General features: G+C 44.9%; 1 protein-coding gene across 4 annotated transcripts in view; it reads left to right on the top strand.

Moving 5' to 3' along the window:
- The window catches only part of ADCYAP1R1 (ADCYAP receptor type I), a 273,151-nt gene that overhangs the window by 214,418 nt on the left and 39,337 nt on the right, over nt 1–19,396 (top strand). For all 4 annotated transcript variants that reach the window (XM_019508076.1, XM_019508075.1, XM_019508074.1 and 1 more), the window contains exons 5-10: nt 1,473–1,508; nt 3,057–3,157; nt 4,300–4,397; nt 8,234–8,366; nt 10,979–11,132; nt 16,557–16,617. In XM_019508076.1, the coding sequence (XP_019363621.1) occupies nt 1,473–1,508; nt 3,057–3,157; nt 4,300–4,397; nt 8,234–8,366; nt 10,979–11,132; nt 16,557–16,617 (583 nt within the window). The remainder of the gene's footprint in view (nt 1–1,472; nt 1,509–3,056; nt 3,158–4,299; nt 4,398–8,233; nt 8,367–10,978; nt 11,133–16,556; nt 16,618–19,396) is intronic.

The following is a 19,396-nucleotide window of genomic DNA, read 5'->3' as shown; positions in this document are numbered from 1 at the left end:
GGTGGTCCGCAGAAAGGTGGTCTAAGGCTGAAGCTGACAAACATTACACCTGACTTCCCAGAAAAAAAAAACAGGCACGTCCATTGCATTAGAAAGGTAAGGCTACTGATATTAAAATGCGAGTTATGTGCTTTGATTTGTAGAACAACAACAAAAAAAGTTTAAGTGGTCCACTGAGACCCTCAGCAATTTTCAAGTGGAAAATATAAGTTTGAGAACCACTGCTTTAGACCAATACGGCTACAACCTGGATACTTGACAAGATTGTAAAATTGCGTTCTCCTGTGCCTGAAGGAGGGTGCGTGTGCCCGAAAGCTTGCAAATAAAGAATTGGTTTGCAAATATCCAGTTGGCCTAATAAAAGATATCACCTGTGCCAAGACTTCCGATTCCTTCTGCCTATAGACCAATATAACTATGACCGCTGATGTATCCACAGACTTTTGGGAATTGCTGTGATTGGTCAGTTTGCCTGTCTGTCTCATCTGCATGTCATGTGTGCCCTTTGGCATGGATTCCAGGCTCCAAACCTTAGCACTACATCATTAAGGAAGCTGAGTAGTTAGGAGTCCTTTCTCTCATTGTCTATACATATGCATGTGAATGTTGTATACATACCCCCATGTATAACCCCCATCAGTAGGTATCCTGGCTTTCATCTATCCCAGTGTCTGAAAGACCCTCACAAAACCTTAGTGGAGTCGGTTGCTGTCCTGCCTGCTAGAAAATGAACTGAACTGAAAGATTTTTGCAAGCAGCTGGATCTTCAGGTGGCAGTGTAGCCCCTCATGGTTAGAATACAAGGAGAACGATCCCTAGAGTTTAACCATTTACAGAGAGTTCATAATATCAAACACGAATCCACAAGCTGCATGTTGTTACCTCTGGGCCTACTCAGATGGAGAAATCACTGAAGAACTTAAACCCGGGTGTGTATTTCTGGTGCACTACCAGTTCTGTACTAACTCGTCTTGATGCCGCTCACGGTGGGCAGTCAGTATGAGGTACTTTTCTAGCTGGAGTAGTCCATGTTGCACTTATTGCATGCTGGGAATGCCCACAAGGGGAGCTTAGGCTGAAGAGCCAAATTGCGTGCTGATTTACCTTGGGGTACCTTCCCTGTGCAGATGTGCCTCTAGCACGGGTTGCCTCTAGCAAGGGCCTTCTTACTGAGGAAATTAGTTGCATATAAAGCAAGGGGTAGGTGTCCACACATTTTGAGTCCCAGCTTTGTCTCCCTTATTTACCATCCCCTTCTGGGAACAGAACAGCACACAGAGCTACTGAGCAGTATTACAAATATCTCTGTATTTCTTTCCCCTCTGCATTGCCTCCCTTGCAAATATTGTTTTGATTAGGTACCTGGAAATTTCTTTCTAATGTCTGTCGCTTATGTTTCCTGGATGTAGGGGGGAAAAAAATCACTTGGTAAGTTAAAATAGACATCTATGTTATGTATTTCTTTTCTTCAGGTTGGGAAGTCGATAACATGGGGCAAACACACACAGGTGAGAAACAGCTCTGTTGTCTCCTCCTTTTTTATATCTCTTCGCCTATAGCTTATCTCTCTCTGGGATGCTGGAATACATGCTACAATGTCACACTAAAATCTAAGTGAGATACTAGCTATTATTATAAGCAATAATATCTACTATAACTACAAAGCACTTAAAAGTAATCTGTGAATACATCATTTAAAGTGCTTTATTCAAAACCCTGTGGCATTGTATTGTATCCCACCAGGCGGGAGTTAAGGTTGTTTGGGTGATGTAATCGTTGGATTTTATGCCTTCATATTTCTTTTACATTTTATCTTAGCTCAGAATTTCTTGGCTTGCCAGTCCTTTATTTTGGGGATTATTGCAGTATCCCTCTAATGTTGTCTATTTTACAATGCTGAGATACACTGTCAACCTTAACTCCGTTTTATTCTCGCTGTGTATGTAACTTCAGCGTAGGTGTGTCTATCGTAGAAGCTATCAGGTGAATCCATATTTACAATTACACCCTTTCTCAAAGGTAAAATCAAGTTTGGGCCTTATTCCAAGACCATAGAAATCAGTTGGCATCTGTTGACTGATTTCCATGGATACTGGGACTGGGAAGGACCATATCTCTGGTTTAGTAGGTGATTTTGACCTGTTGGAAGCCAAAGTCCAGTCTCCTCTAGGTAAGGAAAATTATGTTTTTTATTGTTTAAATCCTATTCCAAAAAGAAAAAACAAGCTTCTTTTCCTGCCAACTGGATATTATGTTTCTGATCAATTCTAATTATTGCAAGAACACACTTAGTAGTGTGTTACCTGGAGCAATATGAGGAACATTTATATATCAGTTGGTGACTACTACAGTCTGACAAGGATATCATTATAATTCTTATTTACTACCTTAACAGTAATTACTGGAAGGAAGTAAAAAAATCCTGATTCTTTGATTTGTGGGAAGTTTCTCTGGAAAACTCCGAACTGTTGTGAAATTACGAATTCTAGAAATTCTCAAAGTAGCACAGGACTCCTAAGAGAGTGGAATGATTACACACACGTTCGGCTCCATTTAGGGATGAAGACATGATCAAAAATAAGGTCAGTGCCATTTACACCAGGTGCTCCTTAACAAAGTGGCTCTAAAACTAACCGCTGAGTGCAAATGCAAAAGCAAAACAGTCAAACAGGTACAGTCAGAGCAGAAGTAACTGTAACGGCTCAATAAAACAAAAGCATTGCCCAGGTTTGGCTCCAACAAGAACGTGATGCATTCACCAACAGGCCTCAAGCTTTTCAGACAGGTCAGAGAGCTTGGACATAAGCTCTCAAAAAAGCCATGAGCTGGTAGAGCATCCTGAATAACCGTGTATGGAAATGAGTATCCCAGTTATTGTCACTGGCAACAGAGTCTCTGTTTACAACATTCCCATAATTTCAGCCTTCTGAACTAGTTAGAGCATAAATTGCAACACCCAAGCCACCTATCATATGGCAACGCTCCAAGGAAGGCATGTTCTTTGGTTGGATTTGACAACATCATACTCTGTAACTTTGCTATGATACTTAATATAGGGGACATCAGCAGAAATTGCACAGAAGATGGTTGGTCTGAACCCTTCCCTCATTACTACGATGCCTGCTTTGATGAGAATTTCACCGACCCTATAAACCAGGTAGGAAACAACTTAATGCTAAACACAAGTTAATGACATAGCATGCCTGTGTTTGCTGTGAGTCCAGTCTGTAGCCAATGAATGGTGATCCAAGTGAAATAATTCACTTATATACATGCAAGCTCAAAACAGTAGCATGTGAGGTTTTCCTTATATTCTGTTACACTGTGGGTTTTTCTGTAAGCTTATAACTCATATAGCATATAGTTCTTATATGCACTAATGAATCCTCACCAATTAAGCAAGGAGTTCATAGTGGGTATGTCTACACATGTGCATCTACTGTGCAATAACTGAAATTACTGCACCATACGGGTGCATGTCTAGATGTACATGCCCATACTGTGCAGTAAATATGGCAACTTACACTGACTTGAGTGTAAATTTGATACATGCATCATGCAGGTATCAGATTTATGCCCGACTAGTTACTGCACAATAATGCATGTATAGACGCATTACTGCACAGTAACCCAGGAGTCCTCCCTTCTGGGTCTGGCCAGCCACTGGGGAGCTAGCCTGAGCACCACCCCAGGACTCCTGGCTGGCCACCTCTCCTGGCTTCAATTTGGGATGAAAGTTAGTCCAAAGTGCTGGCAGCCAGCTCTGGCTTCAATTTGAGACTAAAATTAGTCCCAAGACCTGGCAGTCATGTGGCCAGGGGCTGGAGCTCCCACTGGTGGCCACAGGGGCACATGACAGGCTGCTCTGACCTGGGACTAAATTTAGTTCGAGGTCATCTGCACGTATGGATGCCAGCCTATTTCTGCTTCCTGCACAGTAACTTACTGCTCAGTAAATTTAAGCTGCCATAAATGCACGTGTAGACACACTCAGTCTGCCCTTAACATAATCCTTTGTGACTTTGGGATAGATATGGAGTAGTCAATGCAATGATAAGAGTTCAACCCTTACCCTAACAGTCGGTTCTGTAATGCAGTGCCAGCGCAGGTTGTACCACAGGCAGTGACAATACATAGCAAAACATAAAGGGAAACTTTAGCAATCACTGTAAGAACCAAAACCTGTTTATGGCACTGAAGTCTGGCATGACTGGAGTTAATCCTGTGAGTTAAGTCAGCCAGATCCTGGCCCAAGAGGTGAAGGTGATGTTTGTGACTACATGGTGTTTTCTTCTCAAGGACTACTACTACCTGTCTGTGAAGGCCCTGTACACAGTTGGATATAGCACTTCCCTTGTTTCCCTCACCATGGCGATGGTTGTCCTATGTCGTTTCAGGTGAGTTCCTGTGAATGAGTGGTGATCTGTTTGTAGGCATAGGAAAAGAGACCAAGGCCCATCCCCCCCCCCCCCCCCTCCAATCTTTTATCTAAGCAGTGACAAAAATAGGAGGATGTGCAGGATGATGTGCTTGTTTTAGAATCAGGCTGCGTCCAGATGAGTGCAGCCATGCAGTATGTGACACCGCAGACCCGTCTACCATCTACTGTGCCACACACCACCCATTCAGGCCCTTCCTGCACTGATATCTTGTAGCATGGTGGGGTGGGGGGAGGAGTTTGATTCTGGGAGATACCGGGCTCAGAAATACTCATGTGGAAAAAAGTGAGGCAGCTCACATGCCACCCAAAACTGGACACTGGCCCCCCACAGCGATGCTCTGGCTGCCGGCCAAGCTCCCAGATGCAGGAGTGCCACGACTGCAGCATCCCTGGCCCCCAGGACCTCAGGTAAGGCTGCTGGGGCCAGCACAGATGTATAAAAATGAAACTAAGGGCTTTGGAACAGCCTCGAAACAAAGCAAGGGCAGCTGAAACATTTTGAAAGTTTCAAAATGTTTTGAGTTTCAGAGCTGAAGCTGGGCTTGCTTGAAGGGAAACAGAAAGTAAGGTGACAGAGGGGGAAGGGGGCGGAAGGACTGCTCTCATACTGACTGTGTAGCTGGCCAGTGACTGTGATCCTTCCATGAGGTCCCTTCCAGTCCCAGTGCTCTGGGGGAAGCATTGAAAAACAGCATAAAAAGCAGCTTTGTTTGAACTGAGCTGCTTTCTGCCTTGAGCTGTCTTCTGGAAGCTCAGCAGCATTAGACAACAAGGGCTACCATTCATTTCCTACTTGCTTGCCTAGCAAGTGGTATTCAGTAATACCTTTTGCTTTCTTTTTATACCCTTTTATTTTATTATTATATTCATTGATTAGTCCCTTTCAATTTATTCCTCCTCCAAAATCCTCTTTTTGTTTAATCTATTTTGATTCTTTTCAAATCTGTGCTTTCTCTCACAGTGTGCATGCCATTTACTGTGCAGGGAAGCACAGCATAATTACATTGCATATTATAATATAGAATTTATATAAGAAAACACATGCATACATTTATATATTGATATTTTATTTATTACTTAAATACATACATACAAACATACATACATTACATAAATACACATACAATCAATTATCTTATCTACATATATTACATAAATTGGATAGATAACATTACAGAAGAAGAGACAGATTTTCCAGCACACCAAGGCAAAGACAGGACATGAAATCAATGGGGTCAATATGATCGAGGCGGTCCATGATGCCAACTTTGTTGGCATCCACTGTGTGGCACAGGGAAGTTCCACCTCGTAGTCAGGGATGCTTAGGAAGGGGACAGGGCTTCTGGCGATGGCGCCAGCACCACCAGTAAGCTCATTTCAAAATGCGGGAAAGTGGCAGGCTACTTCCACCGGAGCATCAAGGGGGCAATATGCCTTTCCTCGAGGCCACCAAGAGCCTCAGTGCTGCCGATGCCTTCCTTAGCCAGGTGATCTCCCTAGTGAGGGAACTGGAGAACCAAACAGAGAAGTTCCAGGGGATCAATGTTCCTGGCTGGGGCAGGTTGCTGTCACCAGACATGCAGGCACTGGTGAGGAGAAGGGCATCAGGAACTGGCTTGATCCCTTGCAGTTCAGTATGGTTCACATGCTGGCCACAAAGTATGACCTGAGGGTGAAGGGCAGCGTCAGTGTATGCAGCAGCAAAACCCTGGATCAGTGGGCAGAGGTGCTAGTGAAGAGCATCAGGGAGGCGGAACAGCAGAGGCAGGGGGATGTGGAAGAGAAGGATCCACTGTCCCATCCCAGCACACCATCCACCAGCCAGTCTCCTCCTCCACCACAGGTGTTGCCAACGTGGGCCAAGGGCATGGCTTCCATGGTCGGGTCCAGAGGCACCATCGGGCAAGTAGTGCTCAGGTCTTGGTGGCTGCCTATCTCACTGAGGACATGGAGCCGCTGCTGTGCAACCCTTTGGTCTACTGGGCAAGTCACAGCCAGATGTGGCCAGATTTGGCCATGGTTGCCTGCGAGCACCTGTCCTGTCCACCGACCAGTGTGCCAAACGAGAGGGTGTTCAGCATTGCTGGGGATGTAGTGACACCCCACTGCACCTGCTTGGATCCTGGTTTGGTGGAGCAGCTGGTGTTCTTGAAGGTGAACCTCCTGCTGTTGGGGTTCCCCACACTCCAGGTACAGATGGAGTGAACGCCACCCTCCTCAATCCATCTGCACCTATTTCCTTTTTTCATCTTTTCAAAACCATTTAATGCCCAGCTCAGAGCTGGAGGGGGCACTCACTACATCACCAGCCAGCAGGGGAAGAACATGTCCCTGCTGAGCTCCGGTGCCAGGATGAACTTGGAGGTATGGGCTGGGGCTATGGGGAAGGAGGAGACCCCAGGTCCTGGGCATGACCACTAAAACTGCACTGTGCCAGGGTTGGGAGGCCTGGTGGAACTGTCGGTGGTGCAGCAGCCCCAGGAAATGCCAGGACCAAGGATCCTCCTGGTGAAAGGTGGGTAGGAGGCATCATAATCTTCAGCCACCACATGCACACACACAGTCCTGGGTGGGGAAAGCCCAGACCCGTCACACCTTTGACAGGCCTGAGGCTTGCTGGTTGCAGTGGAGTTGTGAGGCTCCAGGTGAGCTCAGCTTAGCTGCCTGGGATGCCAGCTTTTGGCCTGAAAACCCCTTTGTCAGGCTGAGGAAGCACCTGCAGTTGGTGGATGTGTGCTGTTCCTGGAATAGTAAAGCAGCCAGAGGCTGGCATGCAATGCCAGTCATTGAAAATGGAAATGGAGGCATCAGAGGGTGAGGGACAGGTTGGGGTAGGGGGGAAGGGGGATGTAGCAGCACAGGTAAAAGTGCAGAGGTACCTGGGGAGCCAGATGTCCGTCAGGTCACAGCGTGCCAGAATACCACTGTCTATAGTGAGTCCGTGAGTTTCTGTACCTAGGAGGCTGATGAAGTGCAGTTCATAGGCTCGACTGTGAAAAAAGGTTTGCAAATTCAAACAAGCACTGAACCTCGCTAACCCCTGCACCTATCTCCTTGATGCCTGGCAGGCTTCATGGCCTCAGACGAGGCTACCACGCCTGCTGTTTTCACCTCATTGCACCTTAACACACGCACACACACACAGTCACACACGCCACCAGTTTTGCTTCTCACCAGCTCAAGGTGCAGCTTCCCAGAAACACCTACCCCTATCTCCTTGAAACTTGGCAGGCTTCATGGCCTCAGCAGGGGCTACCGTGCCTGCTGTTTTCATTAAAACTCCCCCAAATGACAAAGTTATAGGCAGTTTCGTGCTTCCCCATTATAGCCTATAGGCGAAACAGTTGCAACAAAAAGAAACAGAACGGTGCTTCGAAACTAAACGAAAGTCGAAACGAAACACTGTCCCAGCGAAATGGTGAAACGGAAGTTGAAATGAAACAGTGCTGCTTGGCACAGCCCTATTGGGTAGAAAAGCTGTATAAATATTAGAAAAAATGCATTGAAAAGTCTTATGCAGAGAAGAAATATATCTATTTTAGCCAATGGAATTCATTCCCATGTGATATTTGGCCCAAGAGCTTAATAGGTATAAAAATTGCCCACGTAATCCTCAGTTACCTAAGTAAGGAGTCATTTTCAAAGTTGTTGGATTGGTTGGGATCACTGTTGCACTGACTCCTGTTTTCCTAGACATTACTGTTATTGCAGCTATTAGAAGGCACAGTCAGGAGTGTTTTAATATCAGGAAAGAAAACATATATATTTTTTCTTTCTATCTTTTCTTTCTAGGAAGCTTCACTGTACCCGCAACTTTATCCACATGAATCTCTTTGTCTCATTTATTCTGCGAGCAATATCAGTCTTCATTAAAGATGGGGTTCTGTATGCTGAACAAGATAACAGCCACTGTTTTATCTCTACTGTAAGTGAAAAAAGGCAGCAGCAGTTTTTTTCTTGCTATATATTTTTTTTCCCCATAAAAAAAGATGAAGTTTATTGGATGTTTGTAGTATCCTGGCCTGAGATTTCAGCCCTTTGTTTTCAGTTCTGTATAAATTCATGGTAAGGAATATTTGAGTTCTGTATCAGAAAGAGCTTATGATCTGAATAGATAAAACATATATAAAACATAGATAAAACATAGGACTTTAGTGACCTCTTTAGCTGGGGGTCCTAAAGTCCTAGGTTTTATCTATGTTTTATATCCATTTCTCTGAGTTCTTAGGCAACGAGAGACAATATAGTGGAAAGAAAGGGATCTGACTTCAAGCAGAGTGACAGAAGTGGTGGTGGTTTGATCATGGTAGAGTTGTTATTAACATCACATCTTGTCTTTTTGTGTTTACTGAACAGTGTTTGGTCACATTTGTTCTCACGGCCATACTGCGTGCGCAGACGTGATAGGCTGGGATGGAGTAAAGAGAAGTTACGTGTACGCGACTCCACACTGTTCTCACCAAAAAAAGCAATCCTCGCCCCCCACCCTTGCCTCTCTTCCACATCTTTCTTTTCAAGAACAAAGTCAATAGATTGAGAAAAAGTCCACCAGAGAGGAACTGAAAGTATTAGAGGCCTGGGAAACATGACTTTTGATAAAAAAGTTGATCGAACTAGGACTGTTTAGTCTGGAGAAGAGAAGACTCGGGGAGGTTTGATAAAGGCTTCAACAGGCCTTGACTAGATGACCTCTTAAGGTCCTTTCCAACCTACTTTCCTATGAGTCTGTGCCACAGACCTGGGAAGAAAACAATATTTTTCATCTCCACCATGCTTTAGAGTATCAGTAGCTGGCATGCCCAGAAGGTCTTTGCTACCACTGTTTGGGTTTGGAGTGGGTGGGCTTGTTTTTCAGCTGCAGTCTTCTAATAGCACCATAGAGCCAGTGTGGATATACCTAAAGAAGGCAGACAGGGAGCCACTGCAAAAGAAGGGAGGAGATTGAGGGAAAGAGTGGATGGGGCGGGAAGCAGAGCACCAGGTGGCAGGGCCGGCAGGGAGGAGGGGGAAGAGCAGGGCAGGGAACAAAAAGCAGAGCAACAGGACAGGAAGCAGAGGGTCTCAAGGTGGTGCTCAAGGAGTGTTCAGAGTGAACTGGGGATGTGCCCACCGAAAAGGTTGGTCCCTCCTGGTTTAAACAGTTTAACCTATTGCAAAATATGGAACGGGCTTCCAAGGGAGGTGGTGCTTTCCCCTACCTTGGAGGTGTTCAAAAGGAGATTAGACAAGCACCTGGCAGGAGTTACTTGACCCCAGTGCTCTTCCCTGCCCAGAGCAGGGGGTCGGACTCATTGATCTAATAGGTCCCTTCCAACCCTAGAAATCTATGAGAGCTATGGGGAAATGGAGAGAGGCAGGAATGAAGGATAAAGGAAACATGAAGGGTAGTGAAACGAGCCTGAACTGAAGTGATTGTTAAGGAAGTGAATGGAAAGGGGTTGGAACAAATAGCCAGTCAACAGAAGGGATAGACTGCCCTCACCAAAAAGTAGTTTGATGTAAGTAGCCTTCAGAGCTTAAGTTTGGGACACATTTTTTTTCCACTTTTATCCATATCTGTATCAGTGTTCAAACTTAATACTTTGGCTTACTGGTTTGAGATGTCTGGGAATCAGAAATAGTTCAAATTACCATTCTGGGGGCCAGGTCTTCAGTTGGCATAACTCTCTTGAAGTGACTGTACTTTTCCCGATGTATACCACCTGAGGACCTGTCCACTGGATGGAAGAGAAGCCACTGGATCTCTCCTTCCCTGCCGGGTCGCAGAAATGAGCTTCTAGTTTGTTGGGTTATTCCATAGTACTATGGCACGGGAATAACTTTGCAGGTGAACAATGTGGCACTGCTTATGGCATCACCTTGGGATGTGACATTGGAAAGACAAGTATGCCCTATTCAGGGCATCTGTAGAGGGTTCAGCACTCTCTCAGTGCTTGTCCAAATGGGTCTGAAGCTTTGTCTACATTTTTTGTTCCCTCCATATATTAATAAAAGCTGGCATGCCTTTGTCTAGTAAATCACTTTACCATTATCCTCACTTTTCAGTCTCTGACAGTGAGTGACAGCTCCGATAAATTGCCAAGAAGTGAAATTCTGAATTTTGCACAGCAGGATACATCCTCCTTGCAACCTCAGGGCCTTGCACACTCTCAATTCTGTTTAAACTTCTTCCTTAGACTTCCTTATACAGAACTTTGTTTTTTTTTTCTTGTCTGAACTTAAGGCTCGGGGAATCGCGGTCTACCAGTTAGCAGCCATTGTTGACCCGCCCCCATCCCCCACCCCCCGACAAGCGGTAGAGGCTCTTGTGCTATCTGGAGACTTTCTCAAAACATCTCACAACTGCTAAAATGTGCTCTCTCTGCTTTTAGAGCTGCAATCTTTAAGCTTTTTCATGATTGTTTTAGATTTGATTATTATAAAAGAAAAGATTGTTTTAGTTTTCATTGGAGTATTTCAAGACACAGCTGTGCATCCAATTGTCAACCCTCAGTGAAGCACGAATGAAGCAATGTTATTTGTGTTTGTTTCCCGCAGGTGGAGTGCAAGGCGGTGATGGTCTTTTTCCACTATTGTGTCATGTCTAATTATTTCTGGCTGTTCATCGAGGGACTGTATCTTTTCACCTTGCTGGTGGAGACTTTTTTCCCAGAAAGGAGATATTTCTACTGGTACACCATCATTGGCTGGGGTAGGTAAAAATTGTTATGGGTGGGTTTGCTTATTCCTCTAGCACCTTGTGAAAGGGTTGCTTGAACTAAGGAACTGACTGAGAAGAGAAGCTGAGCATAATCAAAGAAGAGCCCATGCAGGGCAGAATCCCACTTCACCTAACGGACGACTGAAGTGCAGCTTGTGACCAACTCGGAGTTACCCACCGAAAATGCAGGAGTGATTGTATTACTCCACTGGGTGCACAAGTGCCCTGGTATAGAAATAGGGTCTCCCTCTGGAGACAGGCAGACACCTCCCTATTCCTATAATGGGGGCACATAGATGCTCAAAGGGGGCAATCAAACTGCTCTTACACTTGACTTGGATAAATTAAAGATGGTTGCAGGCTGTACTTAGGTTTTCTACTGTTGAAATAAGAGTTCTCCCCATAGTATTTCAAGTTATCTGCTCCAATCCCTAGCATGTCTTTGTTTTCCATGTGTCAGGGGGCCATGCATCCTGAGAGGAGCAAATCCATCCTTTCAGAAAGTCCTTGCAAGGATGAGAGAAAGTCCTTGCATGGTAATAATCTTGCTTTGCAGAAGTTGGAATAGACGGGACTGCCTTTTGAGCTCATCTGTATTGCTCATTGGCCTGGTATATGATGTTCTGGAGAATGCCCCAGGGATCCTCCTCCTTTTTTTGAGCAAATCAAGATGGCTGTTTTTGGACACCAGCAAGATTTTTATCTAATAAACAAAACAGCCCAACGTCTCCATTTTATATGGACTAAGCAATGTAGAAAACAATAGGGTTTCTCCCACTGGGATTGCAAATTTCAGCACTACTATTATAGATTAAGTGGGTTATTGTCTCCTGGTCTAGCCAGACATGAATTGAAAGCAGGACCAGCAAACTCATGGTCCCCCTTGGAGCATTTCACTTTGCAAGAAGAATTCTTAATGTCAGAGGAAGTTTTCTGATTAAACAAATCAGAAATACCAACTCTGGGCTATTCCCTGTGGTTTCATTTGTTGCTCGCAGATGACAGCTAGGCTGAAAACACTGAAAACATGTCCAAGTGAGAGCTGCTCAGAATAAATGAAAATCAAGCAATGGATAGGTAAACAGGAACTGGTTATATTGGTGAGGGAAAATGATGTTCTTTAGAGAGTAGGACCCCATGATGATAACTTATGCAGTTATGTAGATGTTAAACTTTCAGAGCTAGATTTATTCCTGTTGTTTCTTCATGCAAATGGTATGTGTTTGACATTTTAACTAATGAGCCCAGATGGCAGGCCAAAAAAAGAGAACTTTCATTGAAAGTGCATGTATGAGGTTTAAAACATAGACTCTCAAGGTTAAGCTCAGTATCGGACTTCTGTTAAATGAAATTTAGCTTCAAGACAGACTGGAAATAAAAGTAATGCCTTGTAATTTTAAAAAATGCAACAATGAAATCTTAATAAATGTGAATGGCTCCCATTCTTGTTATTTGCGTTATGTTAGTGCCTAGGAGTTCATAACGGACCACAGTTATGAGAAATTCCTACTGTGAATATTAAATGCTGGAAATGGTGAAAAATGGGAAGAGAAATGAGGACGAAGAAGGATAAACAAGGATGAAGACAAGGACGAAGGCAATGACTTGGGGCACAGCAAACGAAAAAAACTCCTGCAAGGAGTTTTAGTTTGTTGCCCCGATGGCCGTGGAGCAAAGCACTGGACTCCATGCAGCTCAGGGGCTCTGCAGGAAGCCCGTGCAGGCAGCCTGGCAGCAGCCCGGGAAAGCAGCTCCACCCAAGAAAAGCGAAGAGCCCGATCTTTTTTTTCCCCCCACCTAGAGCCTGCCTTCCTGCCTGAGGTGCGCGGAGGCCTGGTGCTTCCCTCCGTGGCTGTGGTGTCCCCTGGGACCGCCCAAGCTGGCTGTCTGCGGGTGGGTGCTGCCTGGGGGAAGGGGTGAGGGGTGCCACTGATATGGAGGGAAGCACCAGCCCCTCCCCGCAGCCCAGGGACCGCTCCACCCACTGGCAGCTCGCCCTTCCCTCCCTGCCAGAGGGGCAGGTAAGGTGTGTGCATGACACAGGGGTTTAATCAGCCCTGAATTAAAGCGGTGATTTTTTTAATCCACCGCTTTAATTTAGGGCCCCGGTTTCATCTACACATGCCCTTCAATGCTAGGCTGTACAGCTTCTGAACCATGAGAGAAGAACTTATTTGGAGCCTCCCAGCAGTTCAGGTGGCGGCTCCTTCTGGCTGCCACCTCCACAGACTCCCCTGAAGAGTTGGAGTGTAATTCAAACCCCAGCCACATGCAATGCAGCACATGCAGGTGCTCCCCGTGCTGCTGCTTTGCAGCACGGTGGGGCTTTCTTGACCCCAGGAGATCCCTAGGCCAACAAAACACACACCAAAAAATGGGGCAAGACACATGGCTGCAACATATGCCGCCCAAAACCGAAGCCTGGCCAGCCGGAGCCACACTCCAGCTGCCAGCCAGGCTCCCCACTGCAGGAGCGCTGCAGCTGCAGCTCCCTGAGGCTCCCAGGACCCCAGGTAAGGCTTCTGGGACCAGCACGCTTGCTGGCCCCGGTCTCCCCTACCCCACCCAGGGTAAGAGCTGGAGCGTGCTTGGCATGGGCATTCCCCAGGGACAAGGTGCCGCTGTTGTTTGTCCCCGGGAAAACACATGTTCCGGCTTTGGGGATGCAGCCAGTGAGGTTCTGCAGATCCCAGTAGATGTCATTGAAACTTGGGTCTTTGCCTGTTTCATGTACATGATTTTCATTTTCGTAGGTGCATCTGCATACATTGCTAAACATGAAAGAAACACAAGAAAGCTTACATCTACACTGACAAAGGCCTTTCCAATCCATGTCATTAAAGAACGACGTTTGAAACCAGTTGATCCCATAGTCGTAAGAGAGTTTCCTGTCTGAAGTGAATATTTTTGTAGTTAAATATTAATTTGTTGTATCTAGTCTACTTATAAATATAACAGAATAGTTCATATCCACAGCATTCATGATTAGCAGGGAATAACCTATGAGTTAAGTTATATCCTGAGATGGAAAAGTCTCACAATTCCTATTTATTTCAGTTCATGCTGAGCATATTCAGATCTGCCAGGAAGCATTCAAGTTGGGGTATGGCTTCAGTATTTTGTTTCACTAAGAAAAGCCTGTATGCAGTTTCTATACTTCCAGGTGCTGAGAGCAGCCTGTGAAGGAGTTGAGTGCTTGGGGATTTGCAAAGATAGCTCAGTAGTCTGCAGGACTTGGGTCTTTTCTTCTGTCTAAGCTGATGCATTGTCAGCATTTAGCATATAATTAATTAAAATGATAAATGTGCATGCTTACCTGGGCTATGCCCTTACATATGCAAAACTGAGCTGATCCTTTTAGGGGAGATCTCATGTCCTTATGACATACCTTGTAACTCCTGTGACTGATCAGAGCTGCGAGGATAGCTTTTTTTTAACAATAGTTTTATCCTGTTTGATCTCACCCAGAACTGGCAGTTCATATACAGTTACAAAGGGTTATAGAAAATAACCTAACTTTTCTGAACCATTTTTGATTTATAGCAAAGGAGTGTGTGTGTACATATATGCCTGCATGTGTGTGTACCTTTATTGCAGAGGGCCCTACACTCTTATCCAAACAGCCTCGCACCCAGGACAAGTGCTGTTTGAGTTGTGTTTGCATTTGATTCTAACCTCCTGCTTCTTTTTCATCACTGTAATACCACTGCCTTTTTATTAGAGTTACTCCTTATCTGCTTCATTGCAAGTTAAAGATTGTCATCATACCCGTTAGATATTCTTAAGCTTACAGCCACATCAAATATGCCTTTTGTTTTTTTGAACGTCTATTAAGCACACAAAGACCTTGGTCTTTCCTAAGTATGACAGAGAATATTAAAAATAGATTGACATTCAGTATGCTTTATTTCCCCTCTGTTTCTCTCTGGAACATTTATTTTTGTTCCTATTTAATTTCATTTTCTATTGAAAATTTTTCTGTTTAAAATATCTGTTTTTCCTCCTGTTTTAAAGAGCAGAGTTTCACTCATCTGAAAAGGTTATTGAAAGGATATTTTCTTTTGTAACAGCTGCAGTGTAAGGTTTGATAGTGACTCACCTGAGCAAATTAATTCTACCAATTAATTAATGTGGCACCAACACAATTTTGCAAAATATATGAAATATAATTGCTGCTGTCAACTTGTGACAGTCTTACTCGCTGCTACACCCAAGGGTAATCTACATCTTTTTTCCCCTCCATGTCTTCTATCTTTCTAGCAGTGATGGATTAGAGGTTGGCAAATCTTGTCACTCAGCTGTTTTCCTTGCCAAAAAAAATGCAGGTTTAAGCTGACCAAAAATATGTGTGCATCCTCACTGAATTATTTCAGCCAGAAAAAGAATCCAAAAAATAAAGTCTGTTTCTTTCCCATGCTTTTTAAATGAAATGTAAAAATTAAAGATTTTTAGTTCATATAAATTTCATCCAAATATTGGAAAGGGTTCAAAAAAATCAGAAAATAAAATGTTTTGCTCACAATCATATAGGGTTTTCTTTGTTTGGTTGTTGTGTTTAGTTTTTTAGCAGATCACTGAAAAAAAATGTCATTTTTGCTTGCCCTAAGTTAACATTTTTCCCTGACTTTTTGGTTCTTATAGGAACTTGCAAATTAGTTATTTGGACAGCTCTAGGTTGGGTTCATCTTATTTGCCCCACAGAAAAGCCTGGTCCCTTTCATTAAGCCATGCCAAGTACAGCTGTGTAACGATTGCAGTACCAAAGCACTGCTTCAACTAAAGGGAGTGCCTCAATTTCCCGAAGGTCTCCTGTTCAGTGAAGGGTGAGCTCTCCATATTGCTGAGTCTAACATCACTCTACAATAATGCAGAGCCCTTTTTGTTGCCATTTCCATCCATGCAATCTCCCTGGGGTCAACTTACCATCTTTCGATTTGGAATTGAAATTCTTCTCAAGATAATTGCTTGCAGCATGAAGAGTCCTGGCTTCCTCTTGGTAGCAATTCGATTGTAAACTCTAGTGTCTTGCTGTATTAATAGTTGCATTAATTTTCCTAGTAGCCAGGAGTTGCCAGCCTTTTCAGGCTGTGGGCCAGAATAACCCAGCTCAGGTCAGAGGTGGGTGGCTGCTAGGGCCTGTCACCTGCTGCTTCCCACTGTGCCTTGAGGGAAGCCCCCGCGGCCACATCTTCTCCCCGATGCAACATGGGAGAAGTCCCTGCCAATGCATGCAGAAAGCCAGATCCAATGACTCCAGGGGCTAGATCTGTCCTGCAAGTCATAGATGGCTGTAAACCTTAGGGCATGAAACCTCAGAAGAGAAAATGTCTGCATTTGAAGGGATCGGTGATGGATGTGTAAATTAAAGCAGAAACGAATAACCGCATAGCAATCACTCCGCCTTGTCTTTTGCAGGCACGCCTACAATTTGTGTCACTGTCTGGGCTGTGCTGCGCCTTCATTTTGACGACAACGGGTAGGTACCACTGTCCGTGGTCTCCTGTTTGCATTTATCATTAAAACAAAAGGCGGACAAGAAACGGGAGCAGGGTGGGGACAGGGACTGGTTTCCGTTCTCTTCTTTGTTGCTAGTTCAGTGCTTAGTCTAGGGGCAAACCTGAGTATGTACAGCCGGCCGCCTCTTGAGGTGCCGAAGTAGATATGATAACATCTTAAACACTGCTCCCTCATTTCAGTGAGGGAGCTGTGCAGGCACTGAGCATCTCTGAAAATCTGATGTTAACTTCCCTAAAGACTAGAAGTGCTTGGCCTGGGCATCTGTCACATTTTCCCCTCCTACTAAAAACCCCTCTTTCCATTGAGGATTGTGTGACCCATTGTTCTATTTTGACATTAAAACAAATTAAATCACTGATTTCCATGCCAAACAAACTAGACACCCCTGTTGCGCCATGATTATGATTGTAGCTTTGGTTTAAAATGCATGTAATTTCTCTTGGGACTCTATGCAGTCCTTGTTTTAGGGGAAACTATCTCGCAGGAGGGAAAACCTGTGTTGTCTTTTTGTTAGAGAAGCTGATTAATATGCAGCATGTTTAGGTTGATTCTAGCTGAGCCACTCACTGGCTACTTTTTCAAAATCAGCAAGCATTGTTCTGGGGCTCAGGGAGAAGCCAGTGAGAGTCTGAAAACGTCTCAGGAATTACAGAGCAGGGAAAAAACAGACAGAAAGGAAAAGAATTGAAATGTAAAAGCCGTAGGGCCAGGGTTCAAAGGCATGGGCAGCTGGTGCCTCCTGAGTGTGGGGGGACACCCGCAGGAGCCGGCGGCGGCAGTGGGGACAGTTCTGGCAAGCACCCATGGACACCACTGGCAGCATTGGCGGCTGGGACAGGACTGGTGAGCACCCACAGATGCCACCAGTAGAATAAGAGGTGGGGACGGGGCTGGTGAGCACCTGCAGACCACGCCAGTGGGGACCGCCCTGTCAGGGGGGGGCCACAGGCCCTCCCTACCAGTTGCCTATGTTCAAAGGGGTTCCTGAAGTGCCACCATGCAAGTGCTGCCATGGCCAAGTAGTAGGTTTCCTGCTTGAGTAGGATTAGACATTTAGGATCTCCGTACAGATAGCAAAGAGATGGTGGAGGTGTCTAAGAGCGATTTGGCAGTTCTGCATAGAGAAGAGGGAGCAGTAGGCACTTCCAAATGGTGATACAGAAAAAAGTAGAAATAGCTAACTAACTCTAGAAAGGCTAAGTACCATTGTACCTGCCCTCCTGCCCCTCTCAAGTGTAGTGGCACTGTATAGATGCTGCCCATTGGACATCTCCATTCACTTGCAATTCACATTGCCTAGTCTCTGAACTGCAGATAACCTCCCTAATGGTGTCCAAAGGTAGACACTAGGTGGTGGTAACCAAACTCCCTCTCCCTTCCAGAAGACTGCCATAACCACTTGGGTGCTCTTCCTTGCCCTCTTTCTGGCCCCAGGGCTCTTGTCTTTTTGGCTTTCCAGTGGCCCAGCTTCCATAGGAAGGGTGGAGAATATGCTCAGCTCACCAATTTTCTAGCCTAGTGGTTATGTCCCTCTCTTACAAAGTGGAAGAAGTGGGTTCAAAGCATCTCAAGGTGAAGAAGGCCTAAACCCCCGGTGTCCCATTTCCTGGGCAAGTCTGTTAACCACTAGGCTATTGGGCACTCCTTCCTTCACTGTCTTTCTGCTGAATTCAGTGCTGTTAATGTGAAGGAAACCTTTTGGGCATCTACCAGTAGAGGCCTCTCCAAGGACCCAGACAAAGCTTCAATGCCTCTCAGCAGCAATTTGAATTCCCAAAGAGTTTAGGCAGGCACAGAAGCCCTGGCACTGATGCCTAGGGAACTTTGCAGGCCAGAATGGATGAATGAATTCAAGGACTAAGGAATTCAGGTACTTAATGAGATTTCTGGCTGCTGGTCCAGAGCCATTTTGAATTGCTGTTTGGGATGTGGGCAGCTGAAATCCACCTCGGTCCCATTTAAGCAGCTAAGGGATCAATTTGAATGGCCTCTCACTTAGCCCCATACAAAACTGGCAAAGCCCCAATGATTTCAACTCCCGATTCACATCCATTTAAGGGGACAAGTGCATTGGCTCTGTGGAAGTAAAATCTGGTGTCTGTTAATACAGTAATACTACTGAAGTCTATGACATGATTCCAGATTTACCCCATGGTAACTGAGGTTAGAAATCACAATGGTAGCAACGCTTCTTCTATTCTGATCAAAGGGAAAGTCAGACTTCCATGGTGGTGTGGCCTTCGAGGTGGTATTTACACTCTTGCTGCTTTTGCATTAATTTTTTAATTCCAGTTTGGTCTATATATACCATTTGCTGCTAAGAGGGAGACCTGTTGATATTTCTTCCATCCCTCCCATTCTGCAGGGATCACCAAAGTTGGACCAAAGTGCTCTTACCTAATATACATTTTGGCACATTATTTTTATATGAATGAACTCAGCCCCAGAATGACACACATGAATACTTCAAATTACCGTTAATCCATGCCTATGTTCTCCTCGCAGGCAGGGCTGCTCCAACCATTACGCAAACTAGGGGGTTGCTTTGGGCGCCAAAATTTGCAGGGGGGGGGGTGCCAAAATTATATGCAAGACAAAACAACAGGAACATCATTCGAAATAACAGAAACTGAAAGCATGAAAAGCAAAGCTCTAATTTTTTTCCATACATCTTCATGAGAATTTTGTTTTAATTGTACATAGTTTCATAGTTTCTAGGGTCGGAAGCGACCTGAGCA

Source organism: Gavialis gangeticus, unplaced genomic scaffold (genome assembly GCF_001723915.1).
Source record: "Gavialis gangeticus isolate Ggan-Ray unplaced genomic scaffold, GavGan_comp1, whole genome shotgun sequence".
NCBI classification, from domain to species: domain Eukaryota; kingdom Metazoa; phylum Chordata; order Crocodylia; family Gavialidae; genus Gavialis; species Gavialis gangeticus.
This window is presented reverse-complemented; position numbering and strand designations above follow the sequence as displayed.